Here is a 14,073-nt window from a genome sequence, read left to right on the forward strand (position 1 = left end):
ACTGTGCAATTAGTTTTTGATCTCGTCTACATTTAGTACTCCATACATATACCGTAAGTTTGATGTGATGAGAAATCTTCTTTTTCATAGTGCCAAATTTGGTAAAAAGGGACTAAACAAGGTCATGGTATATGATACCTGTGTCTGAAAGCGATGGCTGGGAACCCAGCCAGCGCGCTGATTAGACGCTCCCTGCGCAGGCGCCAGTTTTGCTGTTGTCACCAACACCGAGCAAGGATATGGCCGAGGAAACATCTTGGAGTTGGACCATGTGATGCGCAGATGCGGGAACCTACCGCTGCTAGTATAAAATTTGAGTAAGCAAGCAACTAGTAGTGTGCAAGAAATAATCGCTACTCCGAAAAAAATTGTTTTCCACTAGTGCTGGACGGGGCTGCTTGCCGGCATAGGGAATCCTGTGCCGGCGCGTGCCGGCACGCGCCGCCGTGGTGCCGAGCGCTGACAACCGACAACTATTTTTGGGTGATCCTCGCGATCAGGGGTTCGCCGTCCGCCGTGGGTTGGCTTCAGGCACGCGGCGGGACCGAGGCGGGCACGTTGCCCACAGGCCACGGGAACACGCGATGATTGGGCTGGGGCTCGGCGAGGACAGGGAAAACGAGAGAAGCCACGGATCGCTCACCAACTTGTGGTGGTGGGTGGTGGCGCGGGGACGAGAAGGGGCACGGTACGCGCGGGCACGAGCAGGGGCGGGGTCTATGGGTGGTAACAGATTCTCATGCTTCCTTCAAAGTCCAACTTAATTTTATTTATTTTTATTTTAAAATCATATACTATTATGATTCAAGTTCGATCCTTAAATTTGCTAGGTTTCAAGCCCGATCCGCTAGGCTAAAATAAATTTGCTAGTCCAATTTCAGGTGACCAGAGAATGAGCTAGATTGTGCGCATTCCAAACTGAACTAAACATATCTGCCAATTTTTCTGCTGTCCTGTTCCACTGGGTGGTGGCTCCCACAACCACCCACCGGTGAGAAACAGGATCGGTATGGCACGCGACGTTGTTGCCAGGAGCAACGCTAGCAAAGCTAAGACACGCAAACTTGCAAACGGCCAAACTCCAGGAACAGGGCACCAAGCGAGTAAAGAGCAACTTCCCAAACAACACAACAGATAGCAAGCAAGCAATCAGTGAGGTTAGATCGTGCCATTCCGAACTCTGTATGATTAGCAAAATTCCACATGAACCAATTACATTCACCGCTAATCTACAAGTAAACAATCATACCCTTTTTACCTACCACTGCCTACAGGTATATATATTATTATTGCTCCCTCCAAAATATTCAGTGTAGCATGCAACTCTACACTACAAACTCTCTTGCTGCACACAATAACCCATGCACGCCAGTCGTATGTTTATCATAATGTACATGACTAGGGAGATATTAAGCATACAAATTAGTGGCTATATCAGTTCTGAAATATCTAGCTCTTTGTCTCTAACACCTATTTCTTCTGCAGCCGTATCACATAGCAAACATCCAACCACCACAGCTTGTAAGTAATTCGCACCAATCAAGAATGTTACAGAATCCAGTGCTCCCAGGCCAACTGCACTTCATATGAATGCAACTTGGAGAAGTGGCGCTCCAGCTTCTTCAAAATGTAGCTCATGCTGAATCAGCCATTCAACTGGGAAACTCCAAGACAACTGCTGCTCGTAACAGCCTCGGATAGTTCCGGAGTATGGTGGCACCAGTGCCACACATTGAGGTTACCGGAATTATAGTGGGAAAGTGGATGGGGTTTAAGTACAGTATCCAGTTCCCAGTCACAAAACAACTATGTAAGTTTACACGTACAGGTACAAGTTAAATAGTGAAACCATACAACAATTCACTTTCAATTGTAAGAGAAAAAACATGGTGAAGTGCAAGCATCTGCCCATGAAATCTGCTGAAATTTCTTCAAGTGGACATGTCGTTCCAGTGCAACTAACTTCCAGAAGTCCATCTTCTCTTGCGAGCTGGCCGCTCTGGCTTCACTTCCATATCAGCAGCAGCAGGTTCATTTTGGGGAAGCTGAACTTCGTTATCAACCTTTTTGCTTTGTGGTGCATCCTTCTCACCAGGCATTGGAAGTTTGAAACGCTCACTTCGTCTCTTGAGCCTCTCAACTGTGTCTAGATGTCGGTCACGCTCTTCAGCTATCTTATCAGATGTCTGTCCAGTATCAACACTGCTCTTGATGTCTGAATTACCAACTGCAGCAGAAACTTCAGATTTACCTAACAAATCGGCAATGGGGGCTTGAACATCAGTTTTGATGGTTGGAAATGTCTGTGTACTATCATCATCGATATTACTATATTCTATCTCTTTGTTGCTCGTCCATCGCTCCAACTTAGAGCGACCCCTTCTTGAATCCTCATGATTTTCATCATCTGATATGGCGTCTTCTTCCACTTGATTCACCAATGAATTATCTGGTTGAGGATTCTGGCTCTTCTTGGATGATGCTGCATGACCTCTACTGTTCTCTTGCTCATTCGCCTCTTTTGTTTCAACCTATAGAGTTATATTTTTCACAACTGTTGAGTGGCAAATATGACCAGAAGAGCATTTTTAAAAAAGTACAAAGCAAAAGTAGCAAATTTACTTCATAAGAATCTTGTAATCATTAACTATACCACAGTCATGCACTCATGGTTTTTATTCGGTACACATAGCTGCCGATCACAGATATAATACACACATGGATCAGGCCCACTACTGACAAAAAGGGACTGTTGCATTAACTACAACAAATTCAGAGGAATGAAGGGAAACTTCATACCAATTTTAAATATGTGATATGCATATGTTTAAATACGAAGAACTTCTGGAATGTTTTGTAATTATACAACAGATGATGATGGGCACAGAATACACTTTACAGACATGCATGCTATTCATTTTGAACAGAAGTATTAGTGGTTCGGTCAATAAATGGATGTAGCAGACATGGAAGTAGATGGAAGTAGATAAAGCAAGGCACCACTAACAGGTTTGTTTAGAATGCCTGATAGACAAAGGGAAATTATATCGACAAATAAAAGAACCCATAGGTTCAATGTGCATGTAGTTTGACCCCAGAGGGGTAAGAATCTTTCACTCAGCCACTAAAAAATTTATTAGATAATAATGTCTACCACTCCACCCATAAGTCCCACACCATGTTGATCCGCATGGATACCGTCCCACTCCCAAGGTGACTGTCTTTTCTCATGATGGCCACTTCTACTATAAGCATGGATATTAGTTTATTGCCTATCGTACTTAATTGGTCCCTAATTTTCTACATTTTCTGGGTGAAGTGCAAAAGTACTCATTCCAAGTTACGTCTAATTTTGTGCACCTTACCTGATTCATCAGTATCTACCAGAATCCTACAAGTTCCATAACAAAGGAGCAAGAGAAAAAAGTATGCAATGCGCCAAAGTCATATTGTGAAGCCTAATGATGGTTCTGTTTTTTCTTATTGACGCTAGCCTTGAATTGTGTAACTCCTAGAAAGCCCTAAACATAACAGTTTTGTTTAGGGTTAGATAACTAAACTAGAAAATCTATTAATTTGATGCATAAATGAACATAACATAGATGGTCTACTGGCTGGTTCAAATGTGGAAGAGTTAAGCTGCAATCCTGCTGCAAAAATAAATGTTTAAACAAGGCCATAAGGTTTGCATTCTAAAAAAGAACTACTGTTGCTCGTACCTTGCTTGAAATACACCGGTATACCGACTACAAAGTGGAATCACAAGAGACACTCAGAGCTCACATGACAGCCTGACAGGTGGTATTAACATTTATGACTGGTTACCGCTTATTTGGCTGGTTGATGATATCAGCATTCCGGACATGGTGCAAGGGATGGATGCAATTCATATGTAAACATCTTAATTGCCACAGCAAATATAGCCTCTCCTTTGGAGGTAACATTGTGAGGCAGGTCTTAGTGAAATAGAAGCATGCACTGTAAATTTCACAACTGTGAAAAAACAAGCACGCCCATGAACTGGTCCATCTTGGTGAGCTATTATGCACATTTCTCGATATTGTAACAGCTGTTACTTGATCTTAGAAACTCCGCCTATGTTGTCTCAACATCGCAGGTCCCAAGCCCTGGTAAAGGAGGAGGGTTGTGATAGGCTTGGCGAGCCAACGTTAAACCTAGCCATTCTAATGGAGATGAAACCCAAGATCGGAGGCCCCGGAGCGTAGTGGAACCCTAAGGCGTGACAGTAATGTGAAGAGAGGCAGAGGAAGACCAAAGTTGACATGGGAAGAGGCAATAAAAGGAGATTTGAAGGGATGGAATATACCCAAAGATTAAACCCTGGATAGGAGTGCTTGGAAAACAGCTATTCATGTGCCCGAACCCTGATTTGTGGCTCTTGCTGGGTTTCAACTCTAGCCTACCCCAACTTGCTTGGGACTGAAAGGCTATGTTGTTGTTGTTGTTGTTACTTGATCTTAGAGCTTTGCACATATCATATCAGATTTATTTTCAAAGGGTACAGCCAGTAGATGGTAAGGCAAGCTTATTTGACCTAGAGTCTTAAAGGTTGAAAAATGAATGGTGCATAAAATTCATCACGGTACCCATAACTACCAGGCTACTACTCCCTCCATCCTGAAATACAAGGTATCCTAGCAATTTTAAGACAGGTTAAGGAGGTAAGCAAAAGACTATCATGCCCCTCATGAATGCCTTGTTTAGTTGTCAATTGGCAGATTTCAAGGCAGGCCAGCTGATTGGGTGACGCATGGTTTAAAAGGCATCTTGGCATGTCATTAACTTGGCGGAAGAGGACAGTTTACTGGAGAATTAAACGAAGGGTGCCCAAATACACCTAGAACACCTTATATTTGGATGCTTGGATACTCTACCAGCACGGTGCTTCTTGAATGGCATTTAAGTTAAACGTATAAAGCTATCATGCCAAGCATAGGCAACATGCTACACAAGTGTCACTATTTTGTTCTTAAAACTAAAAAATATTGGGAGGCAAAGCACGAGCACTGCAGTTCTAATGAAAACAGTATCCTAGCACATTGGGAAATTTGACCTCTTTTTTTTTAAAAAAAAATAACCTACAGCTTTATGCAAAGAAATTTTATCACTGGCCAGATAACTGAAAAAAAAACACCAATGATAAACTGAATAAACACCGACTTGCCAGAACTCACATATTATGTAAATGAACAGTCTCTTGAAGCACTGTAGGATAAAACCCCTAAGTGCATATCAAGAATATATCTCACCGATATATACTTTTCACTTAACGATCATATTTGTTGTAAGTAGGTGCATTACAGCATGGATTTCTAATGTCTATGCATGTAGGAGCCACTTCCCAAATAATTTCATACCTTCCCGGTGCGATGGCTTTCATGGTCTTCACGTCTCCTTTTGCTTGATCTGTGGAGATCGTGCTCACCAGGCTCCGAACTTCTGCCCTTTCTTGTGCTCTCCCTATGCCTATCTCTACCTGCGTGGCGAGCATCAGAACTGCCAGAGAGACGATTATTGTTTTGTTTTTCTTGCCTGGAGCTCCTCTCACTGTTTGAGTTGTCATCACGTGGATGTACATCAGAACGCCCTTTATTCTGCAAGCTATTTTCTTCCACACCCTGACCTCTCCTGGAAGGTTCATTTTGCCTGGTACGCTCTTGGGGTTCTTTGCTTAATACCGAAGATCGAAGTTCATCCTTCTTCTTACCACCACTGACTAACTTATCATCCATAACCCTACCCCGACCGGTTCCTCTTCCTTCTTCCCTCTGAAGGGTTAATGCATTTTCATGCTTGGGTCTCTGTCTGTCCTCCCTTTCTCTCTGTCGCCAGTTGTCATCTTTGTGTTTGGCATGATGACGATCATCAACCTTCTCCCGCATTCTACCACTATCATCTCTTCTTTTCTGATCAACTCCATCATCCCTCTCTCTTTTTCTTCTGTTATTATCATCCCTTGCTCTATAACCAGGCACCATGTCTTCATTTTCGGGCTTCATTCTCCGCAAGTTCTCATCGTCCTTATTTCTCTTGATATGAGAATCGTCCAAACTTTCACGACGATTCAAAACAACATCACCACGCTCTCTTTGTCGAGAGCCCCTCCAGTCACCATCATCCAAACGCTTCCGCGAATGAAGATCTTCATCTCTATCATTCCTATCAGTGGGCCTCGCCTTATTTCTATTATGCCTTGCACCAACTTCAGCATTGTACTCCAGCCTCAAATCTTCCTCTTTACCTCGTCTGCCGTGAACACTATCTTCTCTCCTCGGCCAAATTTCTGTCTCTCTTACCCTATCATAACTTCTACTCCGTATGTCAACCCGATCTCTGTTCGCATAAGTCTGGTGGGGATCTTCCCTGCCTCTGGAGGGCAAATGTGATCTTTCTACATCTGGTTTGCCATCTCGAGAAAACTCATCTTTTCGGCGGAGGTTGCGTTCTTCCGCATCATGATGCCTTCTTACATCATTTACTCTCCTTGGGTGCCTATCTTGAAGAACTTCTTCACCAGATTCAAGGCGTTTCTGCTGATCTTTGCTGCTACCAGACCTGCCTTTACTATTTTCACTAGTCCTCAATTCATCAGGTTCACTGCTATTGTGCCCAGCAGGTTGCTCAACCATAGATATAGGTTTCTGCTTTTTACCAGAGTGATCCAAGATATCATCCTCATTTGTATCACTAGGTGGTTCTGAGGTAGCATCATCACCATCCACTTCAACACTATCAACCAATGCAAGCCTACCATCATCGTCGTTGTCATCAAAGTGATCTTCTGTACTCAGCTTATCTGCCACGTCATCAGCAGCAACAAGTGATCCTTCTGAATCAACCTTAGTTTCTTGTCCCTCAACAGGGTTCTCTCTCCGTGAATCATGGCGTCTCTTTGAGGATGATTGACGAGGTATTACTTCATTGGAGCTTTCAATTTCTCGAATAGAGTTCTGACCCAGTGACCTTCCTTTCAATGACCTTAAGATAAAATTTTGGGGACAAGCGTTAGAAATATAACTTCAACAAATGGAAGGCTTTAGGCACTAATGTAAATATTGCTTGTGAGAAATTAAAATGAAGCAAACAGAGCGATTCTAATTACAAAAAATCGGATACATTTTTGTAGCATAAGATATGATGTCAGCTATGACCCTGCAAAATTTGAACCTAATATTCAAATTTTATGAGGAGACATAAGAAAATTTTCATTAGGGGACCATTTTAAATAGTTTAGGGGTGTAAAATGAGCCGAAATTTTGTTCAGAGGGTCAAACAGCAAAAATGAATTGTTCGGGAAATGTCTAGTGCTTGCGTGTCCCCATTTTTCAGCAATTACAGGTCATAACTTCTAATGAAAGAACAATTTGTACCAGCAGAAAATGTTTGTTCTTAAAATTTAGTAATAGACACAAACTTTTGGAGGAGAAAGTTAATGGTGCAGGTTCTTGTGGAATAGCATATTTACTACGTTCCACCCCCTGCAACACTGAAAACCTCCATTTACCATGAGAAGTCTCTAGGTCAAAATAAATACTGAACAATTCAGCAGGTTAGTTCAGACTAAAATTTTGGACTGTCAGTTGCCCAGACCAGTTCACTCTTTTGGCTTCAGATAAATTGTAGCCTTCTTACAATGTAAACCTGACTCTAAAGCAGAGGTAGTCCCCCCCCCCCCCCCCCCCCCCCCCGCGTTGTCCGTCAAAAAAAAATTGTAGCCGTCACCATTGTCCCAGCTCAATAATTTTGCGCCCAGCTACTCCCTCCAAACAGTGTGGCAATGTTACAACAGGCAGCATAGCTGATCAGTTTGTTTAAATATAAACTGACTCCCACATAGCAAAAGGATCAGCGAGTAAGATGAGCAGTACATGCAATGACCTCATCAATGGAATTTACACAGATGGAATCACAAAAGCATGAACTAAATGTTGTGTAATCCTGTGTGCATATAAGTTCAACAGCCGGCCATACCTTGCTCCACGAGGAGAACCTCTTGTTTTGTAGCTGGGAGGAGAGTGAGCATTGACATTGACACCCGTGGACAACATGTCACTTTCGGATGAAACTGGTAACTGCCTCTTATGTTCTGTCTTTATCCCCAAATTTGAGTTATGACTAGAATTATTAATCTTATCTGATGGATAGGGCTTGTCCTCCTCAACATCATGGGATCCTTTTTTATTACCTCCTTGAGAATCCTTCTCAGTTTGGTCCACTGTCTCATCATCCATTGAATCACGGCCCTGGCACACAATCTAGAAAGCAAGGAAATGTTAAAGAGTTGCTGATGACTAAATAGTCCAAACCCCCAAGATGTTTCAACGCAGAACAGATGTAACATGGATCGGGTCATGAAAATAATTTACCTCGATAACAGAATCTGACTCACGCATTCGATGTGGGCGTGAATCAGCAGTTGGAATCCGATCTGTGTAAATATTTTCAACTTGTATAGGTCTTCCTGTCATCTGAAAAGCAAACTCACATCACTACATAATGTATACAGGCTGGAACAGAAAAATAAACAGTGTGTACGTGCCAAACTTCAAACATTAACACTCAAACACATTCAAGGGGAGAAAAGGCTATGGAATATCTATTGGTTTTGTAGATCAAGCCCACACATACTAGTAGTTAAACAGTAAACAACCCATAGATCAATGGCTGCTAATGACATAAATCCATGTTTGTCCAGATGACTATAAAACGAAGCACTGATTGATTGCGTGGAACACCAATATCAACATGTGACATACAGACAACAGGATATATCAATACTTGGAATTGACGATCTATCTTGCACTCATAAAACCATAACGATAGCAAGCAAGATTTAAAAGCAAACATGAATCAGCCGTAAAATTCCAGAGGCGGAGGGAAACTCAATACCACTGGTGTCCGCACATTTGCAGGGCCTCTTCCTTGAGCATCGAAATCTGTATGACCATTATCTGTTTTATTGCGATTGTCAACAGATATGTCTGGATGACCAGTCGCAGCAGCTAGCTCTGGTGGCAAATCTGGATCATAATCCTGGATGCAGATCAGTAAAACGTTATTCATCATCACTGCAGATACAGCAGGATAATATTTTCAATAATGGGATTATATTTACCTGTTCTGAGCGGCCACTTTCATACACCCGTATTCTAGATTGCATTCTGGACTCTAGCCGCAGTTGGTCCTGATGAGAGGAAATTTTATTGTTTAAAATAAATCGATATAAGGTAAACAAATATATGCACTGCCAAATGTAAGAAATGGTCTCACCAGCTGCTTGCAAAAGTCTTTCCACTTCTCTTCATCAAAGCCAAAGTTAAAAAAGTCTGAAATATCAGCACCAGGGTATTTCCATGGCTTCTCCTCAAATGCAGCATCCACATCAATATCAAATATTGTCCTGTTTCAAATAACAATAAAATTTTACTATAAATTAATAATGAATGAGCATTAACTAGAACCACCCATAATCCAAAAAAAGTTTTCTTTAGACAAAGAAAATAATGAATGAGTTTAAACTAGGATTTCTCTGAACTCTTAATCTCATCCTAGAAACTGGGACAAAGGAATCAGGCACAGTGCCAATAGTGAATCTACATGCTTGAGAATCTCAAGAATTATCATAATCCAAGTAAGCACATCCCTGTCATCTGGTGCTCGCTGGTAAGAATGTTCAATGGTTTTCTTTAGTATCAAATGTGAATGAAAATGTTTCGATTGTACATGATTGCTTAAATATACAGTATTTAAGTTTTAGATGTTTCTTAGAAGTGGTGAAGTTTAACTCTTTTTAAACATAAAACAGTGGTGAAAATTATGTAGTGTGCAGAGAGAAGCTTAGGTAACTGGGTAAATATGATGCATTTATTCTCCATTTTTCTATAGTTTAGTGTGCTCAAACATCTGCGTGCCCGAGGTTGGTATCTATAAAAAACTCTTTCCACTAGTACATTATCCATGTTTCACAAACTCTAAAATTCATAGGCCACATTGTGAACCACAGGTTGAGATGGGGATCAATATCATTGTGTGTGGAACGCATGCAGCACTGTGCGTCCTGCACTGATATAATATGAGTGGGAAATCTAGACTCTCTAATAAAAAATACAAATTCTCCACTTCATGTATTCTTGTCATGTGTGGTTCTAATAACAAACGCAAATTCATGTATTCCTCATTTTATCAAAAAAGTCATTTGATTAGACCTGGTTGATCGCAGACTTACATCATCTGCCACATGCCCCAAGAAAATATAAAGCTTTCAGGCTTCCTCTGTGGAACAAGCTACTCCCTCCATTTGAAATTATAATGCTCAATTCGCTTTGTTGAGGACAAGCCTTTGACCAACAATTACTCTATTAATACATAATTATTAGATTCGCATATAAAAGTAATTTCTTGTGTGTATACTTTTGCATCACATAAATGAAATATTAATAGAGTAATTCTTGGTCAAAGCCTTGTCCTAACGAAACGAAATATTAAATTCAAATGGGGGAGTATTTATACTAGTTTTCCCACAACAAAAAATTACTGCTCATGTGGCCTGGCTTTCAAATAACCACCATAAGGTATGATGAATGAAGTAGTCAAAGTTCAAAAATGTAAATACAAGAACTTCCCACCCAAAATAGTTCCAGCCTGTCATCTTCCATCTTAATGAAATATCGTCCTTATATAAACTTATGTCACTCTCCATGGGGTTTATGTGCTATTCATATAATGAGTCACAATGTGTGCAATGCAGTCACTACTAACTGTATACACCCTACGCTAGTCTGCACAGGACGACCATATATTGCAGCTCATGGAACACTTGGTTCCAACAGCAAATTATAACCTCAACCATCCACATGGATGTACAAACCTCAAGCAAGTGTTTGTAGCTGCCTATCTGGACTTAAGCCATACAATTTAAAAAAAAAAGGCCACTGCTACAGAATTATGATTAAAGCTGGAAGAATCATTAAGGCATGCGCAAGCACAAATGAATTGAAAGTAAATGGGTGTACTGTATTCCGAAGTATATTTATTGCTGCTACCAGTTAACTTACTTGTGAGGAGGAAGTGTGAAATCTAGTCCACCACCAAAACCACGCCCTGAACCACCCCATGGAGTACTTCCATAGCCTGAATGGAAGTTTTTATTCATGCCCCGACCACCAGCAGGCCTCCAGTCACCTCTTCCACGACCAGAGAAAGGGCCTGAAGGCCCAGGAGGGCGGAACTGACCAGGACCACCAGGAGCCCCACCTATTGAAGCTCCAGGAGCACCAGGGCGTACATACTGCAACATGAAGAAAGAATCAACAATGCGAACATAAATAACTTTCAAACAGTATAATAATAAAGCCTTTTAGTCCCAAGCAAGATGGGATAAGCTAACTTTCAAAAAAAATACAGCTAAGAAAGTGGATGAACAGTTATTGGCAGTAATCAACAGAAAGAACATGACAAAATTGCTATTCATGTAAAAGAAACAAGAAAAGGGTGAACAGTTCTTGCCCAAGCAAGCATAGCTAAATATCATCAGTTTGCTGACATGCAAGTCATGGGAATAGCTGATACATAAAAAAATATAAATCATGTTGTGAATGAAACAAACTTTAACTGCTATAAGAGACATTGCAGTTTCAAGAAACACTACGTGAAAATAATGGATTAGGAGTGTTATTCCAATATTACACACCCATTTTGTAGAAAAACAAGTTTCCTTCCAAAAAGCAAAAAAAAAAGTTCATGCAAATTGTCTAGGACAGATCAAAACCACAAAATTAAGATATTATTCAAACATGCCTAAGCCATAAACTGGTATTTGCCAAATTTGAGCTCAATATGAGCATGAATGGTCACGCAACAATGCATGCGAAACAAAATCCCCAGTGATAAAATGCTGATGACAGATTAGCAAAAAGCCTAACATTTCAGGTCCTTGGGATAAAAGGCTACACCAACTTGCTTTGTGGTTCTTCTTGGGTTTCATCTCTAGCCTACCCTGACCTTCTTGGGACATGTGGCTTGTTATTGTTATTTGTTGCTGTTGTCGAATTACAGTTACACCTACAATTAAATCATTTAGCTTGATTTGCATGTATAAGGTCATAGAAGCCTACAAGGTATAACCTCCCTCGAACAACCACAAGGTCTAAGAAGCTCGGTATGGTTCATCAAGCTGTCACCAGTTCTAGGTAAGCAGGGCCATATTTCTGTTGGTAGTGAGGAAAAGGAAACATATCCATCAGCAGCAAATCGTCATTTTGCTTTGAGGTCAACACTAGCAAAACTAGCTCAGCTATCAAATTCTAAACCTGCAGCCAGGGAGACTAACTTGAGCACATACAGCACCATAACTTTGAGTAGACAAAGAGCTAAGATTTTTAGAACATTGACAAAGCTTTGAATTAATGGCAGCTTGGCAAGCATGGTGATGCACTTTGGGCCGGATGATATCAAATAATCTGTGCCCCTATCGACAGCAATGATCTCAGTGAACTGGAGCTGCAAACCTCTGTACAAGTGAAATAGTGGCATCATTCTTTCAAAACGTACAGCTTTGTACAGATCACATTTGCATCTGTAGACTGAAATTCGATTACTGGATTCCGACTTAAAACCAATCAGCCTCAATATTACCATCATGATAGCTACTCAACCATGGAGGTCACCCGTTCCCAGGGCTGATCGTTTGAAGATGTTATATGGAAGCATCCAATAGAAAATGCAAGATCACTGGATTTTTCTTCCTTTCTTCCTTTATATGCTAATAATGCATTACAGTTACATTGTGGAATGGTAGGCAAAGGATTGTAAAAAGAAACTAAACTTGACAAGAAATTTCCACAAAGTAGCACAGTACAACATAAAGCATAGTGAGTTGCAACCAGGTTTACGCCGTCTCCCTCTGCAGGGGTGGCCAGAGCGCATCGTACGCCTTCTTGGCCCAAGTAACTGACCTTGAACATGGAATGGTGCTGCGGATGGAACCCCGGGCCGCCGCCACTGTACCCGATCCTCCCGCCGGGTGCCGCCACCGCCTTACCAGGCTCGCCGCCGTCTTTCCGGTCCCCCTCCACCCCTGCCGATGCTGGGTCCTCTCCCCAATCCTGCTCCTCCATCCCGGGGATGTGTGGTCCATCGGCGACGATGACGAGGTCCTCGCCGTCCTCGTCGTCGCCTTCATCCTCCCCGAGGCCCCGGCGGCCATCGGTCTCGTTGAGCACGATCTGGATGTCGTCCTCGCTATCGCTGTCCCAATCCTCGCTGCCGGCCGCACCAGCTGCTGCCGACGACGAGAGCCCAGGGATGGCCGGCCCGGAGTCGCCCGCACCGCCCCCCATGAGCGGATCGAGGTCATCCGCGGCGGGGGGAGGCTTCGCAGGCGCAGCAGCTTCACGCTTCACGGGCGGCGGGGGCGCGCCTCCATCGTCGTCCTCGTCTGCCCAGTCGCCGGTCGGATCGACCCCGGGGATGGGGTCGCTCCCTCCTAGGAGCCAGTCGTCGTCGTCTTCCGCCGCCGCCGGCGCCGCCGCCGCGGGGGTAGGATTAGGGTTTGGAGGCGGTCGGGGTAGGGTTTCCACGGGAGCAGGGTTGGATGGCGCGGAGGTGGAGGCGGGGGTCTGGGTAGGGATGAGGATGTCGGTATAGAGGTCGCCGAACTCGTCTTCGTCCTCCATCGCGGCGCGGCGGCGGGATCCGGGGAGGCGGGGTGGAAGGCGGCGGCGGGATGCGGGAGGAGGAGGAGGACGAGTCGTCGAGTCCTCGTTTCGAGCCGCCTATTAGAAGGGCTCTTCGGCGCAGTGATTTTTCTTCTTCTTCCCCTTCGGAGTTCGGACTCGTCAAACAGAGAATTAGGACATTATCACATTTTTACTGCCTTAGGTACAGTAGAGGTTAGCCATGATTCGATGAGTACCCAAAGGTCATACATGGGGCCTACCTGGAAAATAATTTTTGTTTTTTTTTTGTTCAAAACCGAAACTTCGTGCACATTTGCCATGATGTTTTTCGACGTCTTCAAGCTTTTATATGTTTTATTATCGAAGAACTTTCAAG

At 42.8% G+C, this 14,073-nt stretch overlaps 1 protein-coding gene across 1 annotated transcript; it reads right to left on the bottom strand.

The window, feature by feature from the left end:
- Positions 1-1,135: 1,135 nt before the first annotated feature.
- On the bottom strand, positions 1,136-13,809 carry LOC117835045 (FIP1[V]-like protein). The gene is made up of 9 exons (XM_034714396.2): positions 12,975-13,809; positions 11,076-11,308; positions 9,292-9,421; positions 9,137-9,205; positions 8,911-9,054; positions 8,388-8,489; positions 7,993-8,276; positions 5,379-6,999; positions 1,136-2,531 (listed from the first exon to the last, which is right to left on the bottom strand). Exons 1-9 carry the CDS (start codon positions 13,692-13,694, stop codon positions 1,959-1,961), a joined length of 3,876 nt encoding a protein of 1,291 aa, XP_034570287.1. The 5' UTR covers positions 13,695-13,809; the 3' UTR covers positions 1,136-1,958.
- Positions 13,810-14,073: the final 264 nt, after the last annotated feature.

Source organism: Setaria viridis, chromosome 9, assembly GCF_005286985.2.
Source record: "Setaria viridis chromosome 9, Setaria_viridis_v4.0, whole genome shotgun sequence".
Taxonomy (NCBI): Eukaryota; Viridiplantae; Streptophyta; class Magnoliopsida; order Poales; family Poaceae; genus Setaria; species Setaria viridis.